The sequence below is a fragment of the Pyrus communis genome, chromosome 14 (assembly GCF_963583255.1).
Source record: "Pyrus communis chromosome 14, drPyrComm1.1, whole genome shotgun sequence".
NCBI classification, from domain to species: Eukaryota; Viridiplantae; Streptophyta; class Magnoliopsida; order Rosales; family Rosaceae; genus Pyrus; species Pyrus communis.
In genome coordinates this window covers 1,836,714-1,863,939 of record NC_084816.1, presented here as the reverse complement: position 1 = coordinate 1,863,939, position 27,226 = coordinate 1,836,714, and the positions used below count along the sequence as shown (strand labels likewise).

Below are 27,226 nucleotides of genomic sequence, written 5' to 3'. Positions count from 1 at the left end.
AGTGGCCTCAGTCACCAGCTCTTGAAGCTCGTTAAACTATACATCATAGAACTTCTTCCTTAGGGGTAGTCTCAAAGCCTTCTAGGCAATGGCTATGAGTTGAGCATGGTTGATTGGGAACTAGCATCTCATCCTGGTCTTCCTGAATCTCATCATAAAATCCTTTGTAGGCTCATGTTCATATTGCATTACTTCCACCAGATCATTAATGATCATTCCAGGTTCCACCCTATAGAACTGCTCATGAAAGGCCATCTTCATTTGCCCCCAGTTGGCAATGGAATTAAGGGGTAATATAGAGTACCATTGAGAAGCCAAGCCTACCAGTGAGTTTCCAAATAGTTTGTAGTCGGGGTTGTCCTTAAACGCCACACAACGATTTGAAAACTTGAAAATGTGATATCTGGAAGACACAGTACAGTCTTCCTCACTAAAAGTTGGTAACACGGGCATCTTGAAATTGAGAGGGAAAATATTATGCTCATCAATGTACTCGCTTATGATATGTTATCCTAAATATCAGGCGAGTTTGTAGTTAAGCATTTTGTACTACCATCCTCCTTAATTATGTCAGTTTATTCCTGAGTTGTTGTGATTAGCCATATTATTGTGTGGGGGATAGGAAGTCCCCCACTTTGGGCTATGATTGATGCCCGAAAAAGCTTCTCTCTATAGGTTTGGCTGTCTCTATCTAGCTTTCCCTATTGTAACCATCTTTTGGTGTGGAGTACTCTAACTTGAACTTTCTTTGAAGCGTTCCTGTTAAGGAACACAACTTGTTAACTTTTCCTTTGGTCTCCAGAGAGATCTTCTCCATACTCTTCAATACTTGCACCATGGTGGCTTGTAGATCTTCATTAGTAACCTTTCCACCTGACTTCTCAGAAAAGGTCGGGCTCTCTATCATTCTGGGGCCGTGCAGTGAAGGAAAGTCTTCTGGGTGATCTATCATGCCTACTTCTGTTGGAAAGAGGTTGCCCAAATTCCACCTTCCACCTAAAAGTTCGATCATTCCTTCGTCTTGGCATACAATATCACAAAATAAGTTCCATTGGGCATGCCAAAACTATGTTTGGGCTAGATTTGTCCCTCGCACAACTCCCTAGGGTCTTGCTTGTCGGGCAAGGTTTGTTGCTTGGTGTGCTGTAATATGAGTTTGCTATTAGTTTGAAAGGTGCCTTTGTGGGGCCTTTGTTAGGCCTTAAGGCTCACAATCAAAACTAACATGGATTTGAGCCTGCCACTGTTATCTTTGTATAACAGATTGTTATTTTTTGTTTATTAACTGGGTTGATTACTTGCGCACAAGTTACTTATACTTCTTGAGCTTACTGGATTTTTACAGATAAGTTAAATTTGTATAAAGTTCTTTTTCTTGCCTTGTAAACAAGGACTTTTACTCATAATATTGTAAGTCCAGATAAAGGGAGTTCAAGGCCCTTCCAACTATTTTTGTGATGACAGTTAACACTAAAGAAGTAAGGTTAATTAGTTTAACCAAATTAATCATAGATGAACATTGAATGAAAATCAGTTGAAAATGATTTAAAACACAAAGGAAGATGCATTTAAACAGCAGATCCACTTTATGTAAGTACAAACAAAAAATAGTTGGGCAAGATTATAACCTTGTCAGGCAAGGTTCATCTTCTTGCGACCATTTCTCTTTTTGTTTTACATGGGTTGTAATCTTTGGAGAATGAAAGGTAAAATGGGTTTACTAAAGGGATTCGATACTATAACGCTGGGGAAAAGTGGTAGAGCTTCTAAAACTTGATAAAAGATAGCTTTCTATGGTGAATCTATGACTAAAAGAACAGAGAATGGACAAACTAAAACTTTCTAGTTTCTTGCTTTTCTGAGAGCAAAGTTGAAAGTCTTTTGATTGATTGGTTGAGTGTCATTGTCTATGGTGTCCTTTGCCGCTTTTATAGATTTTTTAGCTCGACTGTCCAAGCCTTGCGTTTTGGTGATGGCCTCCGGAACATGGTGAGTCACCACTTATTTACCTATCCAAGCCCTTGAAAGGTACTTTTGCTGGGGATGAGCTGCCCTTCTGAGTGTCATTTCAGTGCACTGACTACAATAACATTAAAAATTGAATATTCCAATAAGTGCTTTTTTGCCATTGGTGGAAGTCACATCACATGGATTAAATTGTCAACAATGTTAGGCTGTAGCTTACAAATATATGTAACCACATATGCCCTTATCTATTATTTAGGATATTGACCAAAAAAGAAAATCTATTATTTAGGATAGAAAGAGAGAGAGAGAGTGCTGAGCTGAGAGAGAGTCTGAACTAGATGGGAAATGAAGGGTACGTACCATTGTTCGAGACGAGGAGAGCAAAGGGAACAGTCCTGTATAGGGTTTTTGCAGCATCTATATTTGCAGGAATATGTTTGATTTGGGTTTATAGATTGAGTCGCATACCAAAAGAAGGAGAAGATGGAAGGTTTGCTTGGATTGGACTTTTGGGTGCTGAGATATGGTTTGGTTTTTACTGGATCCTTACTCAAGCCACCCGATGGAACCGTGTGTATAGGCACACCTTCAAAGACAGGCTTTCTCAAAGGTATATCAATTACTTCATGTTAGTTTGTTATTTGTTATTCGACAACCGAGGTTCATAAAATGGATACTTTGGATGCGATTCTTAACTATTAATATTTTTTTTACTGAAATCTTGTATGTTTTTAGTTTTTGATCGAAGTCCCTGACATTAATGTAATCGTGTAAATTATTATATTTTAAAATTAAAAATTAAAAATTGAATATTGTATATGTTTATATTAATGAGATTTTAAATATAACCCATAATTTACGGGATTAAAAATAATAAAATATAAATTATACTCTCTATTATATTGTGTGTGTGTGTCTCTCTCTCTCTATATATATATATATGGATACATTCATCAAAATTAACAAAAGAAATTATTGTACCAAAGCATGAATACATTCTTTGAAACACAGAAAAAAGAAGAAGATATTAGACTTAATAACATTAGTAAATTTCTTCGATTAAACTTGACATAGATACATTCTCAAATCAACGAAAAAAAAATGATGTACCTATATAACTTTAAAAATGGATTGATTTTTTTTAATGGATTTTATATTAAAAATTTGGGTACTTTTTGTTTAAAAAATTTGTACATTTATATTAAAAAAATGATACATTTTACATATAACAAATTGATATATTTAAGAATGGGTACATTTAAGATTAAAAAAAGTTGAGAATATTTTTATAAAAAACTAATGGGTACAAACTTATTCTAATTTAATTAATTAATTAATTTTGGAAATGTTTGAATTGAAAATTAATTAGGAGTTTAATAGAGGTGTGAGTACTAAAACTCTAAATCAATTACTAATTTTTATTTAAAAAAATATGTAATAAACATGTAAATTCATTATCATATTAATGCTAGAGACTCTAATCAAAATTTGAAAACTAATAAAGTTTCAGTCAATGAACATTAGTAACTAGGGACCGAATACTAATTTTTCCTTCATAAAATTTGACCTGATGACATATTGGGGTTACATGAACAGATATGAAAATGAGTTGCCGGGAGTGGATGTATTTGTGTGCACAGCGGACCCAACCATAGAGCCGCCAATTATGGTGATTAACACGGTTCTGTCAGTGATGGCTTATGATTACCCGCCGGAGAAGCTGAGCGTCTATCTGTCCGATGATGGCGGGTCGGAACTTACATACTATGCTCTCTTGGAGGCCGCTGAATTTGCAAAGCATTGGATACCATATTGCAAGAGGTACAAAGTGGAGCCAAGGTCACCTGCTGCTTATTTTGTCACAGTATCTGCTGATGCAATTGATCATCATCAGGCTAAAGATTTCTGGGTTATTAAGGTAACACAAAGATTTTCTGTATTGGATCAAATTCAGAATTTTTTATAATATTCGTGGCGGGTCAAAAAGCTAAGAAGAATCGTAATGATAAAGACTAAGTCCGTCAGTCAATCATGTTTATTTTCTGCTTTTCTCAAAAGGACAAGCATTAGTTATGGGTTTTCTCACGTTTACTTCTTATTTTCTCAAAAGGGGCAAGCATCATTGTGGGGTATCATTACGTGTAATGTTGAATGTTTTTAACCACTTACTGCAACGTTTCTTCTAAGTATTAGTTGGGAAGGCTAATTGAATATAAATTAGTAAGGTAGTTAGAGAGACCAACTCTTTCAAGTATATTTTATAATTAGTATAGAGAACTGTTATTAGCATTTTAAAAATCTCATTCTATACTCCTCATAAGTGTATTTTACTATTTTCCTTTTTAATTATTGAAAATTTAGAATGCTAAATGAGATTTTTGGAATGTTAATAACAATTCCCTTTATATAACATGGTTGCTGATGATTGGATTATTAGGTAAATATTAATTAACGCGTTAATTTTCTATTAATTAACGTGTTAATTTTCTATTTATGACACATCATATTATTGCCAATTTGACTAAAAAAAAAATGATCTACTTACCACTGCTCAATTCGCAATATGCCTTTCTTTTAAACCAAAATATATCTTTTTTGTAAATTAGGATTTTTCCCCCCTCCCTAACATATCGCTTTATATATATATATATATATATATATATATATATCAGCTATGAGTATTTTGACAATTTTCGAGTCATTATTTTGGTCATTGACCACAAGGAAAATTTTTCATGTGTATTTGGAACTTTTGCCTATGGGTATGATTGAGATAATAATGTTCAAATTTATACACATTTTTTTTTAATTTATAAATTTTATTCACTAAATTATTTGTACGTGTGCATCTTAATATAAGTGAAGTTGGAAGTAGGCCTAAATTTGAAAAAAATAAAACAAAGTGCAGCTGGCAATACAAAACGTGGTAAACAAATGTAAGTGCTTTGTATTTTCTTACTGTGTTTTGGCTCTTCTTTTTTAATATTGTTTATACATTTAAAAAGAGAATTACTATTGACATTTTAAAATTTTAATCGTGCACTCCTTATAAGAGCAATTACATCCTTCTTTAATGTAATAATTGTCGAGACAATCGGACAAAGGCAATTATTAACTTAGTAAATATAAATGTGGCTGATATCAGCTTGACGTCAGATAGACTCAGGCACACAGACAAGCTATACCTGACCGATTACTTTGTCCATAATGGAGGCCCACATGTAGCCGGACTTTTTTGGGCTGGCATGGAGAGGGGTTTTTGGGCTTTGGGGGATAAAATTATCCAATTCCATTGACAATTGGGATGGGGTAAAGTTGCTCTAAAAGTATTTGTTTTAAATATAAAAAATTTAGAGTATATAATTAAAATTTTTAATGCTAATAACAATTTCTTATATATATCATCAAAACAGCACATGGAGGTGCACACTTTCAAAGTAAATATTAACGGTGAAAAAATAAGTTTGGGCAGTGCAGCCCAATATATATTGATTAGTTCACTGATAGTCTGATACCTGTTTTTCTGATTTTTTTTTTTTTTGCTACAGAAATTATACAAAGAAATGGAAAATCAAATCCAAAATGCAGTGAAGCTAGGCAGAATTTCTGAAGAAGTACGATCAAAATGCAAAGGCTTTTCTCAGTGGGATCCAAATTCATCTAGACGTGACCATGACACCATTCTTCGAGTATGAAACTAATTTGATATTCAAATCATCTCTTTTAAAGAAAAAAGGCAATTCAGGGTCATAGTAAACAACAACAGGGCCTTATCCCATTAAGTGAGGTCGCTGTATGAATCTTAGAACATTAATGCGCTCGATTTTGTAGTCTTGCGTTAACTTCAAGAACTCCATGTCTTTTATGTAGTAAAACATTGAAAAAAAAAAGTTAAACTTTTCCACTGCTGTCTGATATTTGATGTGTAATAATTACACTCTTTTTCCAGATTCTTGTGAGAAACCCTAATTCAAGAGATGTTGAAGGGTGTGTATTGCCAACTTTAGTGTATTTAGCTCGGGAGAAAAGGCCTAAGCATCACCATAACTTCAAAGCTGGCGCTATGAATGCTTTGGTAATTATAAACTTACATCTATTCGGTAATATTTTATTTTATTTTATTTTTACAAAAGAGACTAAAAGCAATAGCATTCATGGCCAACCCTCGCAAAGCGGGAAGCTTTGTTGGCTTTAGGTCTCCCTTAGAGAGGTAAAAATGGTGCTTCCAAAACCCTCAAATATTAGAATGTTTGTTGATAATAATCATTCACTGTTTGTTATGTGATCCTTAACATTAATGCAGATTAGGGTATCTTCAAACATTAGCAATGGGCAGGTCATTCTTAATGTAGACTGCGATATGTATTCGAACAACTCCATGGCCATACGTGATGCGCTTTGTTTCTTCATGGATGAAGAAGAAGGCCAAGAGGTTGCCTTCGTACAGTTCCCACAGAATTTTGAAAATATGACTAAGAATGACTTGTATAGCAATTCTTTACGCGTAATCTACGAGGTGAGTAGATGTTAATGGAGTTACAAGACTGTAGAATTGAACTTATTCAATTGAAAAGTTTCATGTTAAGTTATTCTAATCTTTGTAATTGACATGTTGGAGTGGGGATTAAAGGTGGAATTCCATGGCATGGATGGTTATGGCGGCACTATGTATGTCGGAACTGGATGCTTTCACAGAAGAGAGACTCTTTGCGGGAGAAAGTTTATCAAGGGATCCAAGTTTGATATGAAAAGGGAGATCAGTGGACAAAGAGAAGAAAGTAGAATTCATGAATTAGAAGAAAATTCAAGAAGTCTTGCAAGCTGTACATTTGAAGAGAACACTCAATGGGGAAAAGAGGTCTCTCTCTTTCTTTCTCTCTCTCTCTCTCTCTCTCTCTCTCACACACACACACACACACACACGCACGCACGCACGCAAACGCACGCACACACAACTGCACACTAATTGAGCTTGATGAATGTCTATAATTTGCAGATGGGATTGAAATATGGATGTCCGGTAGAAGATGTGATCACAGGGCTATCAATCCAATGCCATGGTTGGAAATCAGTGTATTGCAATCCCACAAGGAAAGCTTTCTTAGGAGTAGCCCCAACTACGCTAACTCAGACTCTTGTGCAGCATAAGAGATGGACAGAAGGCGATTTCCAGATTTTGTTCACTAAATACAGCCCTGCATGGTATGCACATGGAAAAATTAGCTTTGGTCTTCAACTTGGATATTGTTGCTTCTGCTTCTGGTGTTCGAATTCCTTGGCAACGTTATTTTATTCGATTGTCCCTTCCCTTTACCTCCTCAAAGGCATTTCCTTATTTCCACAGGTACTGTTTTTGTGTCAAAATATACATATTTTCTTTTGCAACTTATAATAAGGGTTTTGCTTTCTGGATTTAGGTCTCGAGCCCTTGGCTCATACCATTTGCATACGTGATAATTTCGAAGTACACTTGGAGTTTTGTTGAGTTTTTGGGGTGTGGTGGCACAATCTTAGGTTGGTGGAACGATCAACGAATTTGGCTTTACAAGAGAACAAGTTCCTACCTATTTGCCTTCATTGACACCATTTTAAACTCGCTTGGATATTCTGATACAGCATTCGTAATAACATCTAAGGTGGATGATGAAGATGTGTCAGAACGATACAAGAAAGAGGTTATGGAATTTGGAGATTCGTCGCCAATGTTTACCGTACTTGCAACACTAGCAATTCTCAATTTGTACTGCTTCCTTGGGTTTTTAAACAAAGCAATCTCTGGAGAAGGAATAGCAGAAGCTTATGAGAAAATGCCTTTGCAAATTCTTCTGTGTGGGGTTTTAGTTCTTCTCAACCTACCATTATACCAGGCCCTTTACCTAAGGAAGGACAAGGGAAAGCTGCCAAGCTCTGTAGCTTTTAAATCAATGGCATTTGCAGTATCTGCTTGTATCTGTTTCCAATATTTATATAAAAAAAAATGTGCTATTAGAAACATTAGAAATTGTTATTACCCCCGATTGAGGGCCTACCATGAGGATTTCAGGGCTTAAGATGACTTCCTGAACTCTACCCTAATGAGATATTATGTGATTTTATTCCTATTTCAACCAAAGAAATGTGATTTTTCATTCTCTTTCTTGCTCCATGGCTTGCTCCATGCCATTTCCCTATGCTATTCTGAAAATTATGAGTTTGGTACCATAGTATTACAATATGTTCATATAAAAGACTACGCGGTGTGCAATCCCGGGAATACCAAGTTAATCATCTATCTTAAACTCATTAGAAATATTAAGCTACTATCAAATCATTAAGTAGGCCGTCTACTTGCTACTCTTTCAGGTGGTTATACTAGTCTAGCATTTTCTTGTGCCTTTGAAGCCAAGAATGCTTTCAGAATTATTGAAGCCATGAGGCCGACTACACTAGAATGATGAACTTGCAAAAAACATGGTTTGATCCGAATTTCGGAGGATTGCAAAGACTGAGGCAATTAGGACTATCAGAAATGGAGTTTATACGCATCACTAACTAGGCGAGGATATGTCAGAGGGGAATGAGCTAGAGGTTTTGTAGATTGTGTTGCCTAATTCTGATCAATGCAAAGATTGTGCGTTGTGCAGGAGGAAAACTTTGATAGGGTTTTTCATGTTACTGGGAAGAAGATCAAGCACTGATCTGACAAGCTTTCGACAATAGAATTTATATTAAGATGATACAATAAACTAATTTAGAACAGAGAGACAACATTATTTTGATCCTAAACAAAATTTTAGTTCACAAAAATACCTTGTGTGAAAGAGTTGAATCTAAAGAGCTTTCCATGCTTTAATACGAAAATTTGAAACAAGTACAAGCAACCACAGCAAATGCCATAGCGAAGGTGGCTGGAATCGTTCCTTAGGTAAAGTGCTTGGTACAAGGGTAGGTTGATGAGAATCAGAGCCCCGCATAGCAGAATTTGCAAAGTCAATGTATAAACTTGTGCAATGCCCTTCCCATTGATTGCTTCCTTAAGAAACCCAGCAAAGCAGTACAAATTGAGCAATGCAAGTGTTGCCAATGAGGTAAACATTGGAGAAAAGTCCCCGAATTCCGTAATCTCTTTCTTGTGCGGTGTGACACATCTTCATCAGCCACCTTGGTGGTTATTAGAAATGCTGAATCACCATATCCAAGGGAGTGTAGAATGGTGTCAATGAAGGCAAAGAGATAGGGGCTCATATGCGCTGCTCGTTCCACCAACCTAAAGTTGTGCCACCACACCACAAAAGTTCCAAGTGTACTTTCCAATGATTACATATGCAAATGGTATGAACCATGCTTGAGATCTAAATTCACAAAACAAAACCCATTTGACATAAAATATATACTAAATAAATATTTAGAAGGTAACTGTTTGTTCACTTGGTATATTAGGTTAATTTTTGTCTAAATGTGTGATCCGAATCTAACAAGCTAATGCATGCAAGCATACATGTACATATGGTGTCAGCCATGAGCTTCATATCTAAAAACAGAACAGATATTCGTTTGAAACATTGAGAAGTAAGGTTGATCTTTAGATTTTGGGGGTCATAAGCAAAACTTAAATGAGGCCCCTAAAATCATAGTTGGTCTGCATATGGTTTTTTATTTGAAACAAATAGGTATAGATATATAGTGACATTACCAATTTGGATCACAGATTCATGGAAGGACCCACATGATTATTGACCCATCAATTAGTTTTGGTAATTAAATAAGGTACAATTGCAAATGTATGTAAGAAACATGTCATTGTGCAATTTTGTGGCAAATTAATGAGAATAAGGACTTAGAACCATACCTGTGGAAATAAGGATGTGCCTCTAAGGAGGTATAGTGAAGGATGAATTGAGTAAACTAGTGTTGCCCAGCAATTTGCAGCCCAAAAGGAGTATCGAAGATATCCAAGTCGATGGCCTAAACTAATTTTTCCATAGGCATACCATGCGGGACTATACTTTGAAAGCAAAATCTGGAGGTTACCTTCTGGCCATCTCTTATATTGCACAAGCATATCAACTCACAACACACCCTCTCATATGTAGTCAATTTTCAAGTCTACACGTGGACAACAAATTGAGTGAATGTATGAGCACGTGTTGCCCTTGGGCTTTCAAACCAAGGACAATCTACTTTAATACCACGAAGAATTTGAGATTCTCTTATAAACCAATTGGCAATACGGGAAGTAGTCCAATATCTTATAAACCTTGCATTGACACTTTGTTCTCAAATCATCAACACTCAATAATTATATATATGTTTGTTATATTATATAGGGTAATTCTAGGGAGACAAAATTTTGTAAACTAAATAACATGAAAGTTGATGATTGAATTTTTATTTAAGTATTGATTAACATGCTTATTTCTTATTGATAACACATCATTTAGTTTGTAAATTAGTCTACAAATTTTGTTTACCTACGTTATTATATAACAAGTTAACTTGTTTAAAATAAGATAAAAAATAAAAAAAGTAGGTACCTTGGAAACCAAGTGTCATTGAAAGTCCTGATGGAGAGATTTTTCAGTATACGGGATGGTACACTACGTGTTACTATATAAATGATGAGATATATGTTTTAAAAAGTTAATAATTTAAAAAGTAAAATTTCTCACTACTCATATAAAAACACGTGGTGGTGTACCCTTATGTTCCAATCACAATGAAAAATAATGGGGTTTGGAATATCACCACAACCTTCAACATTGATTCCCCTCCGTTGCCTATACTCCTCGATCGTATAAGAGGTGTCATCAGTATTAAGGTGCTGCTTTTCCGGCGTGCTACCTTGGGGCTTACAAGTGGTGCCATGAGTATTGAGGTCCTGCGTTTCATACGCGCTGCCTTGAGCAGTATACTCCTCGACTTTCCCGACCTTGTAAGAGGTGCCATCAGTAGTAATTTCCCTCTTGAGGTGCTGCGTTTCAGATGTGCCACCTTGAGTAGCAATTTTCCTCCGCTTCCACCTATACTTCGTGACCTCCCTGGCCGTATTTGAGGTGTCTCGAGCAGTATCAGCATCATAATGCTGTGCTAACCGTTTTGAGCGACGACATCTGCTCGTAGCACCACCACCAACAACATCCAACCCACTGAAACAAACAACACAAAATTATTCAAGTTTTTCAATCACCTCTCGGCCGGGTAACTACTAACTACTAACAAATTTTAGCAAGTTTAAATTCGTACCCACAATTCCCCACATGAGAGAGAGAGAGAGAGAGAGAGAGAGTGTTAAGTTCTTCTTGTCTGAGAGAGAGAGAGAGAGAGAGAGAGTGTTAAGTTCTTCTTGTCTGACAACGGTAAGAATTGGAGTCATCAGAACGCTTCGCCAGATTCGAGATAGCTAAAGCTACGATTTATGAACTTTGGTAGCAATCATGATCACGGTCGAATTTTTGACCACGTAGGGTTTTTTTGTTGTTGTTTTTAATTAGGTTTCTGATCTCGGGCGTTCTAGTTGATAATCTGATTCTGCTCACAGGCAACAATATGTTTTGAAAGATAATTACCTCCCTGTATATAGATCTCTGACTTCAATCCTTGTTCATGTACAAAACCCTAGTTGCATTAGGATATTACATATTAGTGTCTTGTTGACCGTTTCCCTTCCTTTCCTTCTCAGTTTAGGGGGATTTACGTGCATGGCCCCACTTTAGTTGTTTTCCTATTCAGTTTGTTTTTGCTCACCATTAATATCCATGGATTTAACAATTGATTGGCAATCTAAACTTACCATTAATATATCTTCTTCATGCGGTTGTTTTGGTTGTTTGTTTCACTGGTGGCATGGGCACAAGACGAATGACTGTTGAATGAGTGTCGATGACTGAGAGTGACGATGAATACACTACAAGAAAAATCTTCACTAGCTTCAGAGGTTTAAGCGTCTCTACTTTTGTTTATATCTTTAAACAATAGAAACAATGCTTCTACAAATTCACTAGCTTTAGAGTTAGCTATATCTCTACTTTTGTTTCTACTTTTGTTTATATCTCTAAAGCTTCACTAGCTTTAGAGTTAGCTATATGTCAAGCCTTGTGAGGGTTGACCAAAAGTGCAACTTGAGTTGGTACCGTTTAGACCCCGCTTTCCGTCTTAATATTCAAAAATCTAATGAGGGTCTCTAAAAAAATAGAATTTTCATAAATTTTCTGTTACCTTATATTTTTAAAACAATATTTTATAATGTGGATATGAAATTAACGTTAAAATGTGAAGTGACAGAATTTATAAAAAATCTCACTATAAGAGTGTCCACGTGCAATTTCTCTTCCTCTCAAAGCAATCAACCTCTAGATAGTAGAATGTTCAGTGCATCTAATACAATAACATTAAAAATTTGACTAACTCCAACAGGCGCTTGTGCTAATATAATATCCATTCTGCCGTAGGTGGCTCACATAATTGGTAAATAATTGTCAACAATGTTAGGCTGTGGCCGACAATAAATATAACCATATCTATCGTTCTCCGTTATTTTAAGATAGAGAGAGACAGAGAGAGCTGAGCTGAGCTGAGAGAGGTTTGAACTAGATGGGAAATGAAGGATATTTTTCGTTGTTCGAGACGAGGAGAGCCAAGGGAACAGTCCTGTATAGGGTTTTTGCAGCATCTATATTTGCAGGAATATGTTTGATTTGGGTTTATAGATTGAGTCACATACCAAAAGCAGGAGAAGATGGAAGGTTTGGTTGGATTGGACTATTGGGTGCTGAGATATGGTTTGGTTTTTACTGGCTCCTCACTCAGGCCTCCCGGTGGAACCGTGTGTATAGGTACACCTTCAAAGATAGGCTATCTCAAAGGTACTTTCGTGTATGTATTTCTAACTTCATACTCATTTTTTTATATTTGTTATCCAACAAGTATCATTCATGAAATTTGAACTCAGATACGAGAATGAATTGCCGGGAGTGGACGTATTTGTGTGCACGGCAGACCCAACCATTGAGCCGCCGATGATGGTGATTAACACGGTTTTGTCAGTGATGGCTTATGATTATCCGCCGGAGAAGCTGAGCGTCTATCTGTCCGATGATGGCGGGTCGGAACTTACGTACTATGCTCTCTTGGAGGCTGCTGAGTTTGCAAAGCATTGGATACCATACTGCAAGAGGTACAAAGTGGAGCCAAGGTCACCTGCTGCTTATTTTGTCACAGTATCTGCTGATGCAATTGATGATGATCAGGCTAAAGATTTCTGGGTTACTAAGGTACACAAATTTTTCTGTATTGGATCAAATTCAGAATTTGTGTAACTTATTATATTCGTGACAGCCCAAAAAGCCAAGAAGATAACGTAAAGATAACGATTAAATGGGTCAACTTATTTTTGTTTTTCCCAAAACGACAAAACATGAGTTATGGGTTTCCTCATGTGTAATGGTGAATGTTTTTAACAACTAAATCTAAGAGTTCTTATCTCTATTAATTAATTAAACTTCTTTTGTCGATTAAAAGAACATGAAAAGACAAATTAGTCTTCTATCACAAAAAAAAAAAATGATGGGCAATGCTGTAATTTCACAAGTTTAAATTTTACAATTTTTTATTGAAACCTCACCTACAGGTGATATTAAAATACCTCCAATATTAAAAAAAAACCTCCCACTCCCCCATGTTCTCTCTCTCCCGCTCCCCTTCTCATTTTCTAAAAAAATGTGTTCATATACAAAGTATGTAGACAAATGCTAGTAACTATTATGAAAGCCGTATCTATGAGATATATCAATTGAATATAACAAATTCAAGAGGGCAGTATGAGGGAGACTAAATATTTAATTATATTTTGTAAATTATATGATATCATTGTTAATTATTAAATTATTATTTAAGTGTTAATTAGTGTGCTTATATTTTTTTTTATTAATGATACATCATATAATTTATAAATTTGGTCTAAAAATTTGGTTTACTTAGCATTACTCATTTTGCAAGACACCTTTCTTTTGCATCAAAATTTAATTATTGTTTTTGTAAATTAGGATTGTTTATAACATATCGTTTTATAAAAAAAATAAAAATCAGCTATGGGTTTTTTGACAATTTTCAAGTTAGTATTTTGGTCATTGACCAAGAGGAATTTTTTTTCATGTGTATCTGGAACATTTGCTAAGTATGTTTGAGATAATAATGTTCAAATGACACAAATTTTTTATTTATAATTTTATTCACTAAATTATTTGTATGAATGCATCTTAATAAAATTAAATGAAGTTGAAAGTAGGCCTAAACTGAAAATAATAAAATAAAGTATACTACACCTAGTAAACAAGTGCAAGTGGTTTGTAATCTTTTTTTATTTATGAAAGGAAGTGGTTTGTATCTTTTTACGGTCTCGTCACCTTTTTAATATTGCCTGTATATTAAAAAAAAAAATTATTATTGACACTCTAATAATCTAATCGTCCGCGTCTAAAAAATTTAAAGTGCATAATTTATTTTTGAAGTGTCAATAATAATTTCTTTAGAAAAATATATCACCAAAACAATTCGCTGAGCATAGTAATGGGCTTAGGATATCGTCCTTGGAGATAATTTATGCAAACAGCAATGAAGGTGTTCACATTTCAAAGTAATACTAACGGTAATAAAATAAGTTTGGGCAGTCCAGCCCAATTTATATTGATTAGTTCACTGATACCTGTTTTCTGAAATTTTTGCTACAGAAATCATACAAAGAAATGGAGAATCAAATCCAAAATGCAGTGAAGCTAGGCAGGATTTCAGAAGAAGTACGATCAAAATGCAAAGGCTTTTCTCAGTCGGATCCAAATTCATCCAGACGTGACCATGACACCATTCTTCAAGTACGTATGAAACTAATTTGACACTCAAATGATCTCTTTTAAAGAAAAAAAAATGCAATTCATGGTCATAGACTCATAGTTAACAACTACGACAACAACAAAGACTTACTCTATTAAATGGAGTTGGCTGTATGTCCTAGAACAGCAATGCGCTCGATTTTGTGTCAAGTTTTTCGTTCGCTTCAAGTACTCCATGTCTTTTCTCAGATCATAGTAAAACAGTGGAAAGAAAAAACAAAGTTAAACTTTTCCACTACTGTCTGATATTTGATGTGTACTAATTAAACGCTTCTTCTAGATTCTAATTGATGGGAGGAACCCTAATTCAGGAGATGTTGAAGGGTGTGTATTGCCAACTTTAGTGTATTTAGCTCGGGAGAAAAGGCCTCAACATCACCATAACTTCAAAGCTGGCGCTATGAATGCTCTGGTAATTATAAACTTACATCTATCCGGTGGTTTTTTTTTTTTTTTTTTTGGTACAAGAGAGACTAAAAGGGTGAGGATGTGTACGATAGACGTTCCCACCTGACCCTCGCAAAAGCAGAGAGCCTTGTTGGCTTGGGATCGCCCTCAGAGACCAAAAATGTTGCTTCCAAAACCATCAAATTTAGAGTGTTTATTGATATAATAATCATTCACTGTTTGTTATGTGATCCTTAACATTAATGCAGATTAGGGTATCTTCAAACATTAGCAATGGCCAGGTCATTCTTAATGTAGACTGCGACATGTATTCGAACAACTCCATGGCCATACGTGATGTGCTTTGTTTCTTCATGGATGAAGAAGAAGGCCAAGAGGTTGCCTTCGTACAGTTCCCACAGAATTTTGAAAATATGACTAAGAATGACTTGTATAGCAATTCTTTACGCGTAATCTACGAGGTGAGTAGATGTAAATGGAGTTACAAGACTGTAGAATTGAACTTATTTTAATTGGAGTTTCATGTTAAATTATATTGGACTTTATAGTTGACATGTTGGAGTGGGGATTGAAGGTGGAATTCCATGGCTTGGATGGTTATGGCGGCACTCTATATGTCGGAAGTGGATGCTTTCACAGAAGAGAGACTCTTTGTGGGAGAAAGTTTATCAAGGGATCCAAGATTGATATGAAATGGGAGTTCAATGGACAAAGAGAAGAAAGTAGAATTCATGAGTTAGAAGAAAATTCAAGAAGTCTTGCAAGCTGTACATTTGAAGAGAACACTCAATGGGGAAAAGAGGTCTCTCTCTCTCTCTCTCTCTCTCTCTCTCTCTCTCTCTCGATCACACACACACAAAACTGCACACTAACTTGAGCTTGATGAATGTCTATAATTTGCAGATGGGATTGAAATATGGATGTCCGGTAGAAGATGTGATCACAGGGCTATCAATCCAATGCCGCAGTTGGAAATCAGTGTATTGCAATCCCTCAAGGAAAGCTTTCTTAGGAGTAGCCCCAACCACGCTAACTCAGACGCTTGTGCAGCATAAGAGATGGACAGAAGGCAATTTCCAGATTTTGCTTTCTAAATACAGCCCTGCATGGTATGCACATGGAAAAATTAGCTTTGGTCTTCAACTTGGATATTGTTGCTACTGCTTCTGGTGTTCGAATTCCTTGGCAACGTTATTTTATTCGATTGTCCCTTCCCTTTACCTCCTCAAAGGCATTTCCTTATTTCCACAGGTACTGTTTTTGTATCACAATATGCATAATTTTTTTGCAACTTACTCAATGTTTATAATAAGGGTTTTGCTTTCTGGATTTAGGTCTGGAGCCTGTGGCTCATACCATTTGCATACGTGATAGTTTCGAAGTACACTGGGAGTTTTGTTGAGTTTTTGGGGTGTGGTGGCACAATCTTAGGTTGGTGGAACGATCAACGAATTTGGCTTTACAAGAGAACAAGTTCCTACCTATTTGCCTTCATTGACACCATTTTAAACTCGCTTGGATATTCTGATACAGCATTCATAATAACATCTAAGGTGGATGATGAAGATGTGTCAGAACGATACAAGAAAGAGGTTATGGAATTTGGAGATTCGTCGCCAATGTTTACCGTGCTTGCAACACTAGCAATTCTCAATTTGTACTGCTTCCTTGGGTTTTTAAACAAAGCAATCTCTGGAGAAGGAATAGCAGAAGCTTATGAGAAAATGCCTTTGCAAATTCTTCTGTGTGGGGTTTTAGTTCTTCTCAACCTACCATTATACCAGGCCCTTTACCTAAGGAAGGACAAGGGAAAGCTGCCAAGCTCTGTAGCTTTTAAATCAATGGCATTTGCAGTATCTGCTTGTATCTGTTTCCAATATTTATATAAAAAAAAAAGTGCTATTAGAACTCTTAGAAATTGTTATTACCCCTGATTGAGGGCCTACCATGAGGATTTCAGGGGTTAAGATGACTTCCTGAACTCTACCCTAATGAGATATTATGTGATTTTATTCCTATTTCAACCAAAGAAATGTGATTTTTCATTCTCTTTCTTGCTCCATGGCTTGCTCCATGCCATTTCCCTATGCTATTCTGAAAATTATGAGTTTGGTACCATGGTATTACAATATGTTCATATAAAAGACTACGCGGTGTGCAATCCCGGGAATACCAAGTTAATCATCTATCTTAAACTCATTAGAAATATTAAGCTACTATCAAATCATTAAGTAGGCCGTCTACTTGCTACTCTTTCAGGTGGTTATACTAGTCTAGCATTTTCTTGTGCCCTTGAAGCCAAGAATGCTTTCAGAATTATTGAAGCCATGAGGCCGACTACACTAGAATGATGAACTTGCAAAAAACATGGTTTGATCCGAATTTCGGAGGATTGCAAAGACTGAGGCAATTAGGACTATCAGAAATGGAGTTTATACGCATCACTAACTAGGCGAGGATATGTCAGAGGGGAATGAGCTAGAGGTTTTGCAGATTGTGTTGCCTAATTCTGATCAATGCAAAGATTGTGCGTTGTGCAGGAGGAAAACTTTGATAGGGTTTTTCATGTTACTGGGAAGAAGATCAAGCACTGATCTGACAAGCTTTCGACAATAGAATTTATATTAAGATGATACAATAAACTAATTTAAAACAGAGAGACAACATTATTTTGATCCTAAACAAAATTTTAGTTCACAAAAATATCTTGTGTGAAAGAGTTGAATCTAAAGAGCTTTCCATGCTTTAATACGAAAATTTGAAACAAGTACAAGCAACCACAGCAAATGCCATAGCGAAGGTGGCTGGAATCGTTCCTTAGGTAAAGTGCTTGGTACAAGGGTAGGTTGATGAGAATCAGAGCCCCGCATAGCAGAATTTGCAAAGTCAATGTATCATAAACTTGTGCAATGCCCTTCCCATTGATTGCTTCCTTAAGAAACCCAGCAAAGCAGTACAAATTGAGCAATGCAAGTGTTGCCAATGAGGTAAACATTGGAGAAGAGTCCCCGAATTCCGTAATCTCTTTCTTGTGCGGTGTGACACATCTTCATCAGCCACCTTGGTGGTTATTAGAAATGCTGAATCACCATATCCAAGGGAGTGTAGAATGGTGTCAATGAAGGCAAAGAGATAGGGGCTCATATGCGCTGCTCGTTCCACCAACCTAAAGTTGTGCCACCACACCACAAAAACTCCACAAAGCTCCAAGTGTACTTTCCAATGATCACATATGCAAATGGTATGAACCATGCTTGAGATCTAAATTCACAAAACAAAACCCATTTGACATAAAATATATACTAAATAAATATTTAGAAGGTAACTGTTTGTTCACTTGGTATATTAGGTTAATTTTTGTCTAAATGTGTGATCCGAATCTAACAAGCTAATGCATGCAAGCATACATGTACATATGGTGTCAGCCATGAGCTTCATATCTAAAAACAGAACAGATATTCGTTTGAAACATTGAGAAGTAAGGTTGATCTTGAGATTTTGGGGGTCATAAGCAAAACTTAAATGAGGCCCCTAAAATCATAGTTGGTCTGCATATGGTTTTTTATTTGAAACAAATAGGTATAGATATATAGCAACATTACCAATTTGGATCACAGATTCATGGAAGGACCCACATGATTACTGACCCATCAATTAGTTTTGGTAATTAAATAAGGTACAATTGCAAATGTATGTAAGAAACATGTCATTGTGCAATTTTGTGGCAAATTAATGAGAATAAGGACTTAGAACCATACCTGTGGAGATAAGGATGTGCCTCTAAGGAGGTATAGTGAAGGATGAATTGAGTAAACTAGTGTTGCCCAGCAATTTGCAGCCCAAAAGGAGTATCGAAGATATCCAGGTTGATGGCCTAAACTAATTTTTCCATAGGCATACCATGCAGGACAATACCTTGAAAGCAAAATCTGGAGGTTACCTTCTGACCATCTCTTATATTGCACAAGCATATCAACTCACAACACACCCTCTCATATGTGGTCAATTTTCAAATCTACACGTGGACAACAAATTGGGTGAATGTATGAGCACGTGTTGCCCTTGGGCTTCCTTGGGCTTTCAAACCAAGGACAACCTACTTTAATACCATGAAGAATTTGAGATTCCCTCATTAACCAATTGGCAATACGGGAAGTAGTCCAATATCTTATAAACCTTGCATTGATCTATCTCTCACCGATGTGTGGGACACTTTGTTCTCAAATCATCAACACTCAAAATTTATATGTTTGTTATATTATATAGGGTAATTCTAGGGAGACGAAATTTTGTAAACTAAATAACATGAAAGTTGATGATTGAATTTTTACTTAAGTATTGATTAACATGCTTATTTCTTATTGATAACATATCATTTAGTTTGTAAATTAGTCTACAAATTTAGTTTACCTACGTTATTATATAACAAGTTAACTTGTTTAAAACAAGAAAAAAATAAAAAAAGTAGGTACCTTGGAAACCGAGTGTCATTGAAAGTCCTGATGGAAAGATTTTTCGGTATACGGGGTGGTACACTACGTGTTACTATATAAATGATGAGATATATGTTTTAAAAAGTTAATAATTTAAAAAGTAAAATTTCTTACTACTTATATAAAAACACGTGGTGGTGTACCCTCGTGTTCCAGTCACAATGAAAAATAATGGGGTTTGGAATATCACCACAACCTTCAACATTGATTCCCCTCCGTTGCCTATACTCCTCGATCGTATAAGAGGTGTCATCAGTATTAAGGTGCTGCTTTTCCGGCGTGCTGCCTTGAGCAGTATACTCCTCGACTTTCCCGACCTTGTAAGAGGTGCCATCAGTAGTAATTTCCCTCTTGAGGTCCTGCGTTTCAGATGTGCCACCTTGAGTAGCAATTTTCCTCCGCTTCCACCTATACTTTGTGACCTCCCTGGCCGTATTTGAGGTGTCTCGAGCAGTATCAGCATCATAATACTGTGCTAACCGTTCTGAGCGACGACATCCGCTCGTAGCACCACCACCAACAACATCCAACCCACTGAAACAAACAACACAAAATTATTCAAGTTTTTCAATCACCTCTTGGCTGGGTAACTACTAACTACTAACAAATTTTAGCAAGTTTAAATTCGTACCCACAATTCCCCACATGAGAGAGAGAGAGAGAGAGAGAGAGAGAGAGAGAGAGAGAGAGTGTTAAGTTCTTCTTGTCTGACAACGGTAAGAATTGGAGTCATCAGAACGCTTCGCCAGATTCGAGATAGCTAAAGCTAGGGTTGATGAACTTTGGTAGCAATCATGATCACGGTCGAATTTTTGACCACGTAGGGTTTTTTTGTTGTTGTTTTTAATTAGGTTTCTGATCTCGGGCGTTCTAGTTGATAATCTGATTCTGCTCACAGGCAACAATATGTTTTGAAAGATAATTAAATAGACCTCCCTGTATATAGATCTTTGACTTCAATCCTTGTTCATGTACAAAACCCTAGTTGCATTAGGATATTACATATTAGTGTCTTGTTGACCGTTTCCCTTCCTTTCCTTCTCAGTTTAGGGGGATTTACGTGCATGGCCCCACTTTAGTTGTTTTCCTATTCAGTTTGTTTTTGCTCACCATTAATATCCATGGATTTAACAATTGATTGGCAATCTAAACTTACCATTAATATATCTTCTTCATGCGGTTGTTTTGGTTGTTTGTTTCACTGGTGGCATGGGCACAAGACGAATGACTGTTGAATGAGTGTCGATGACTGAGAGTGACGATGAATACACTGCAAGAAAAATCTTCACTAGCTTCAGAGGTTTAAGCGTCTCTACTTTTGTTTATATCTTTAAACAATAGAAACAATGCTTCTACAAATTCACTAGCTTTAGAGTTAGCTATATCTCTACTTTTGTTTATATCTCTAAAGCTTCACTAGCTTTAGAGTTAGCTATATGTCAAGCCTTGTGAGGGTTGACCAAAAGTCCAACTTGAGTTGGTACCGTTTAGACCCCGCTTTCCGTCTTAATATTCAAAAATCTAATGAGAGTCTCTAAAAAAATAGAGTTTTCATAAATTTTCTGTTACCTTATATTTTTAGAACAATGTTTTATAATGTGGACATGAAATTAACGTTAAAATGTGAAGTGACAGAATTTATAAAAAATCTCACTATGAGAGTGTCCACGTGCAATTTCTCTTCCTCTCAAAGCAATCAACCTCTAGAGTCTAGATAGTAGAATGTTCAGTGCATCTAATACAATAACATTAAAAATTTGAATAACTCCAATAGGCGCTTGTGCCAATATAATATCCATTCTGCCGTAGGTGGCTCACATAATTGGTAAATAATTGTCAACAATGTTAGGCTGTGGCCGACAATAAATATAACCATATCAATCGTTCTCTGTTATTTTAAGATAGAGAGAGACAGAGAGAGCTGAGCTGAGCTGAGCTGAGAGAGGTTTGAACTAGATGGGAAATGAAGGATATTTGTCGTTGTTCGAGACGAGGAGAGCCAAGGGAACAGTCCTGTATAGGGTTTTTGCAGCATCTATATTTGCAGGAATATGTTTGATTTGGGTTTATAGATTGAGTCACATACCAAAAGCAGGAGAAGATGGAAGGTTTGGTTGGATTGGACTATTGGGTGCTGAGATATGGTTTGGTTTTTACTGGCTCCTCACTCAGGCCTCCCGGTGGAACCGTGTGTATAGGTACACCTTCAAAGATAGGCTATCTCAAAGGTACTTTCGTGTATGTATTTCTAACTTCATACTCATTTTTTTATATTTGTTATCCAACAAGTATCATTCATGAAATTTGAACTCAGATACGAGAATGAATTGCCGGGAGTGGACGTATTTGTGTGCACGGCAGACCCAACAATTGAGCCGCCGATGATGGTGATTAACACGGTTTTGTCAGTGATGGCTTATGATTATCCGCCGGAGAAGCTGAGCGTCTATCTGTCCGATGATGGCGGGTCGGAACTTACGTACTATGCTCTCTTGGAGGCTGCTGAGTTTGCAAAGCATTGGATACCATACTGCAAGAGGTACAAAGTGGAGCCAAGGTCACCTGCTGCTTATTTTGTCACAGTATCTGCTGATGCAATTGATGATGATCAGGCTAAAGATTTCTGGGTTACTAAGGTACACAAATTTTTCTGTATTGGATCAAATTCAGAATTTGTGTAACTTATTATATTCGTGACAGCCCAAAAAGCCAAGAAGATAACGTAAAGATAACGATTAAATGGGTCAACTTATTTTTGTTTTTCCCAAAACGGCAAAGCATGAGTTATGGGTTTCCTCATGTGTAATGGTGAATGTTTTTAACAACTAAATCTAAGAGTTCTTATCTCTATTAATTAATTAAACTTCTTTTGTCGATCAAAAGAGGATGAAAAGACAAATTAGTCTTCTATCACAAAAAAAAAATGATGGGCAATGCTGTAATTTCACAAGTTCAAATTTTACAATTTTTTATTGAAACCTCACCTACAGGTGATGTTAAAATACCTCAAATATTAAAAAAAAACCTCCCACTCCCCCATGTTCTCTCTCTCCCGCTCTCCTTCTCATTTTCTAAAAAAATGTGTTCATATACAAAGTATGTAGACAAATGCTAGTAACTATTATGAAAGCCGTATCTATGAGATATATCAATTGAATATAACAAATTCAAGAGGGCAGTATGAGGGAGACTAAATATTTAATTATATTTTGTAAATTATATGATATCATTGTTAATTATTAAATTATTATTTAAGTGTTAATTAGTGTGCTTATTTTTTTTTATTAATTACACATCATATAATTTATAAATTTGGTCTAAAAATTTGGTTTACTTAGCATTACTCATTTTGCAAGACACCTTTCTTTTGCATCAAAATTTAATTATTGTTTTTGTAAATTAGGATTGTTTATAACATATCGTTTTATAAAAAAATAAAAATCAGCTATGAGTTTTTTGACAATTTTCAAGTTAGTATTTTGGTCATTGACGAAGAGGAATTTTTTTTCATGTGTATCTGGAACATTTGCTAAGTATGATTGAGATAATAATGTTCAAATGACACAAATTTTTTATTTATAATTTTATTCACTAAATTATTTGTATGAATGCATCTTAATAAAATTAAATGAAGTTGAAAGTAGGCCTAAACTGAAAATAATAAAATAAAGTATACTACACCTAGTAAACAAGTGCAAGTGGTTTGTAATCTTTTTTTATTTATGAAAGGAAGTGGTTTGTATCTTTTTACGGTCTCTTGTCACCTTTTTAATATTGCCTGTATATTAAAAAAAAAAATTATTATTGACACTCTAATAATCTAATCGTCTGCGTCTAAAAAATTTAAAGTGCATAATTTATTTTTAAAGTGTCAATAATAATTTCTTTAGAAAAATATATCACCAAAACAATTCGCTGAGCATAGTAATGGGCTTAGGATATCGTCCTTGGAGAAAATTTATGCAAACAGCAATGAAGGTGTTCACATTTCAAAGTAATACTAACGGTAATAAAATAAGTTTGGGCAGTCCAGCCCAATTTATATTGATTAGTTCACTGATACCTGTTTTCTGAAAATTTTGCTACAGAAATCATACAAAGAAATGGAGAATCAAATCCAAAATGCAGTGAAGCTAGGCAGGATTTCAGAAGAAGTACGATCAAAATGCAAAGGCTTTTCTCAGTGGGATCCAAATTCATCCAGACGTGACCATGACACCATTCTTCAAGTACGTATGAAACTAATTTGACACTCAAATGATCTCTTTTAAAGAAAAAAAATGCAATTCATGGTCATAGACTCATAGTTAACAACTACGACAACAACAAAGACTTACTCTATTAAATGGAGTTGGCTGTATGTCCTAGAACAGCAATGCGCTCGATTTTGTGTCAAGTTTTTCGTTCGCTTCAAGTACTCCATGTCTTTTCTCAGATCATAGTAAAACAGTGGAAAGAAAAAACAAAGTTAAACTTTTCCACTACTGTCTGATATTTGATGTGTACTAATTAAACGCTTCTTCTAGATTCTAATTGATGGGAGGAACCCTAATTTAGGAGATGTTGAAGGGTGTGTATTGCCAACTTTAGTGTATTTAGCTCGGGAGAAAAGGCCTCAACATCACCATAACTTCAAAGCTGGCGCTATGAATGCTCTGGTAATTATAAACTTACATCTATCCGGTGGTTTTTTTTTTTTTTTTTTTTGTACAAGAGAGACTAAAAGGGTGAGGATGTGTACGATAGACGTTCCCACCTGACCCTCGCAAAAGCAGAGAGCCTTGTTGGCTTGGGATCGCCCTCAGAGACCAAAAATGTTGCTTCCAAAACCATCAAATTTAGAGTGTTTATTGATATAATAATCATTCACTGTTTGTTATGTGATCCTTAACATTAATGCAGATTAGGGTATCTTCAAACATTAGCAATGGCCAGGTCATTCTTAATGTAGACTGCGACATGTATTCGAACAACTCCATGGCCATACGTGATGTGCTTTGTTTCTTCATGGATGAAGAAGAAGGCCAAGAGGTTGCCTTCGTACAGTTCCCACAGAATTTTGAAAATATGACTAAGAATGACTTGTATAGCAATTCTTTACGCGTAATCTACGAGGTGAGTAGATGCAAATGGAGTTACAAGACTGTAGAATTGAACTTATTTTAATTGGAGTTTCATGTTAAATTATATTGGACTTTATAGTTGACATGTTGGAGTGGGGATTGAAGGTGGAATTCCATGGCTTGGATGGTTATGGCGGCACTCTATATGTCGGAAGTGGATGCTTTCACAGAAGAGAGACTCTTTGTGGGAGAAAGTTTATCAAGGGATCCAAGATTGATATGAAATGGGAGTTCAATGGACAAAGAGAAGAAAGTAGAATTCATGAGTTAGAAGAAAATTCAAGAAGTCTTGCAAGCTGTACATTTGAAGAGAACACTCAATGGGGAAAAGAGGTCTCTCTCTCTCTCTCTCTCTCTCTCTCTCTCTCTCTCTCTCTCTCTCTCGATCACACACACACACAACTGCACACTAACTTGAGCTTGATGAATGTCTATAATTTGCAGATGGGATTGAAATATGGATGTCCGGTAGAAGATGTGATCACAGGGCTATCAATCCAATGCCGCGGTTGGAAATCAGTGTATTGCAATCCCTCAAGGAAAGCTTTCTTAGGAGTAGCCCCAACCACGCTAACTCAGACGCTTGTGCAGCATAAGAGATGGACAGAAGGCAATTTCCAGATTTTGCTTTCTAAATACAGCCCTGCATGGTATGCACATGGAAAAATTAGCTTTGGTCTTCAACTTGGATATTGTTGCTACTGCTTCTGGTGTTCGAATTCCTTGGCAACGTTATTTTATTCGATTGTCCCTTCCCTTTACCTCCTCAAAGGCATTTCCTTATTTCCACAGGTACTGTTTTTGTATCACAATATGCATAATTTTTTTGCAACTTACTCAATGTTTATAATAAGGGTTTTGCTTTCTGGATTTAGGTCTGGAGCCTGTGGCTCATACCATTTGCATACGTGATAGTTTCGAAGTACACTGGGAGTTTTGTTGAGTTTTTGGGGTGTGGTGGCACAATCTTAGGTTGGTGGAACGATCAACGAATTTGGCTTTACAAGAGAACAAGTTCCTACCTATTTGCCTTCATTGACACCATTTTAAACTCGCTTGGATATTCTGATACAGCATTCATAATAACATCTAAGGTGGATGATGAAGATGTGTCAGAACGATACAAGAAAGAGGTTATGGAATTTGGAGATTCGTCGCCAATGTTTACCGTACTTGCAACACTAGCAATTCTCAATTTGTACTGCTTCCTTGGGTTTTTAAACAAAGCAATCTCTGGAGAAGGAATAGCAAAAGCTTATGAGAAAATGCCTTTGCAAATTCTTCTGTGTGGGGTTTTAGTTCTTCTCAACCTACCATTATACCAGGCCCTTTACCTAAGGAAGGACAAGGGAAAGCTGCCAAGCTCTGTAGCTTTCAAATCAATTGCATTTGCAGTCTCTGCTTGTATCTGTTTCCAATATTTATATTAAAAGAAATGTGCTATTAGAACCATTAGAAATTGTTATTACCCCCGATTAAGGGTCTACCATGAGGATTTCAGGGCTTAAGATGACTTCCTGAACTCTACCCTAATGAGATATTATGTGATTTTATTCCTATTTCAACCAAAGAAATGTGATTGTTCATCCTCTTTCTTGCTCCATGGCTTGCTCCATGCCATTTCCCTATGCTATTCTGAAAATTATGAGTTTGGTACCATAGTATTAAAATATGTTCATATAAAAGACTACGCGGCGTGCAATCCCGGGAATACCAAGTTAATCATCTATCTTAAACTCATTAGAAATATTAAGCTACTATCAAATCATTAAGTAGGCCGTCTACTTGCTACTCTTTCAAGTGGTTATACTAGTCTAGCATTTTCTTGTGCCTTTGAAGCCAAGAATGCTTTCAGAATTATTGAAGCCATGAGGCCGACTACACTAGAATGATGAACTTACAAAAAACATGGTTTGATCCGAATTTCGGAGGATTGCAAAGACTGAGGCAATTAGGACTATCAGAAATGGAGTTTATACGCATCACTAACTAGGCGAGGATATGTCAGAAGGGAATGAGCTAGAGGTTTTGCAGATTGTGTTGCCTAATTCTGATCAATGCAAAGATTGTGCGTTGTGCAGGAGGAAAACTTTGATAGGGTTTTCCATGTTACTGGGAAGAAGATCAAGCACTGATCTGACAAGCTTTCGACAATAGAATTTATATTAAGATGATAAAATAAACTAATTTAGAACAGAGAGACAACATTATTTTGATCCTAAACAAAATTTTGGTTCACAAAAATACCTTGTGTGAAAGAGTTGAATCTAAAGAGCTTTCCAGGCTTTAATACGAAAATTTGAAACAAGTACAAGGAACCACAGCAAATGCCATAGCGAAGGTGGCTGGAATCGTTCCTTAGGTAAAGTGC

At 36.1% G+C, this 27,226-nt stretch overlaps 3 protein-coding genes across 4 annotated transcripts; all 3 read left to right on the top strand.

The window, feature by feature from the left end:
- Window positions 1–2,239: 2,239 nt before the first annotated feature.
- LOC137715727 (cellulose synthase-like protein E1) lies at window positions 2,240–8,175 on the top strand. Of its 2 annotated transcripts, XM_068455069.1 has the most exons (9): window positions 2,240–2,578; window positions 3,565–3,886; window positions 5,517–5,657; window positions 5,918–6,043; window positions 6,272–6,484; window positions 6,599–6,826; window positions 6,965–7,312; window positions 7,386–7,482; window positions 7,585–8,175. In XM_068455069.1, exons 1-9 carry the CDS (start codon window positions 2,307–2,309, stop codon window positions 8,016–8,018), a joined length of 2,181 nt encoding a protein of 726 aa, XP_068311170.1. In that variant the 5' UTR covers window positions 2,240–2,306; the 3' UTR covers window positions 8,019–8,175. The 2 variants fall into 2 exon arrangements, with proteins under 2 accessions (XP_068311170.1, XP_068311169.1); XM_068455068.1 differs by having other exon boundaries at window positions 7,386–8,168.
- A 4,286-nt stretch (window positions 8,176–12,461) lies between these two features.
- LOC137715728 (cellulose synthase-like protein E1) lies at window positions 12,462–17,390 on the top strand. Its single transcript, XM_068455071.1, has 8 exons — window positions 12,462–12,809; window positions 12,896–13,217; window positions 14,673–14,813; window positions 15,112–15,243; window positions 15,488–15,700; window positions 15,814–16,041; window positions 16,143–16,490; window positions 16,574–17,390. The coding sequence occupies exons 1-8, from the start codon at window positions 12,538–12,540 to the stop codon at window positions 17,171–17,173; spliced, it is 2,256 nt and encodes a 751-aa protein (XP_068311172.1). The 5' UTR covers window positions 12,462–12,537; the 3' UTR covers window positions 17,174–17,390.
- A 4,271-nt stretch (window positions 17,391–21,661) lies between these two features.
- Window positions 21,662–26,338, top strand: LOC137715958 (cellulose synthase-like protein E1). The gene is made up of 8 exons (XM_068455325.1): window positions 21,662–21,960; window positions 22,047–22,368; window positions 23,821–23,961; window positions 24,259–24,390; window positions 24,635–24,847; window positions 24,961–25,188; window positions 25,300–25,647; window positions 25,731–26,338. Exons 1-8 carry the CDS (start codon window positions 21,689–21,691, stop codon window positions 26,283–26,285), a joined length of 2,211 nt encoding a protein of 736 aa, XP_068311426.1. The 5' UTR covers window positions 21,662–21,688; the 3' UTR covers window positions 26,286–26,338.
- Window positions 26,339–27,226: the final 888 nt, after the last annotated feature.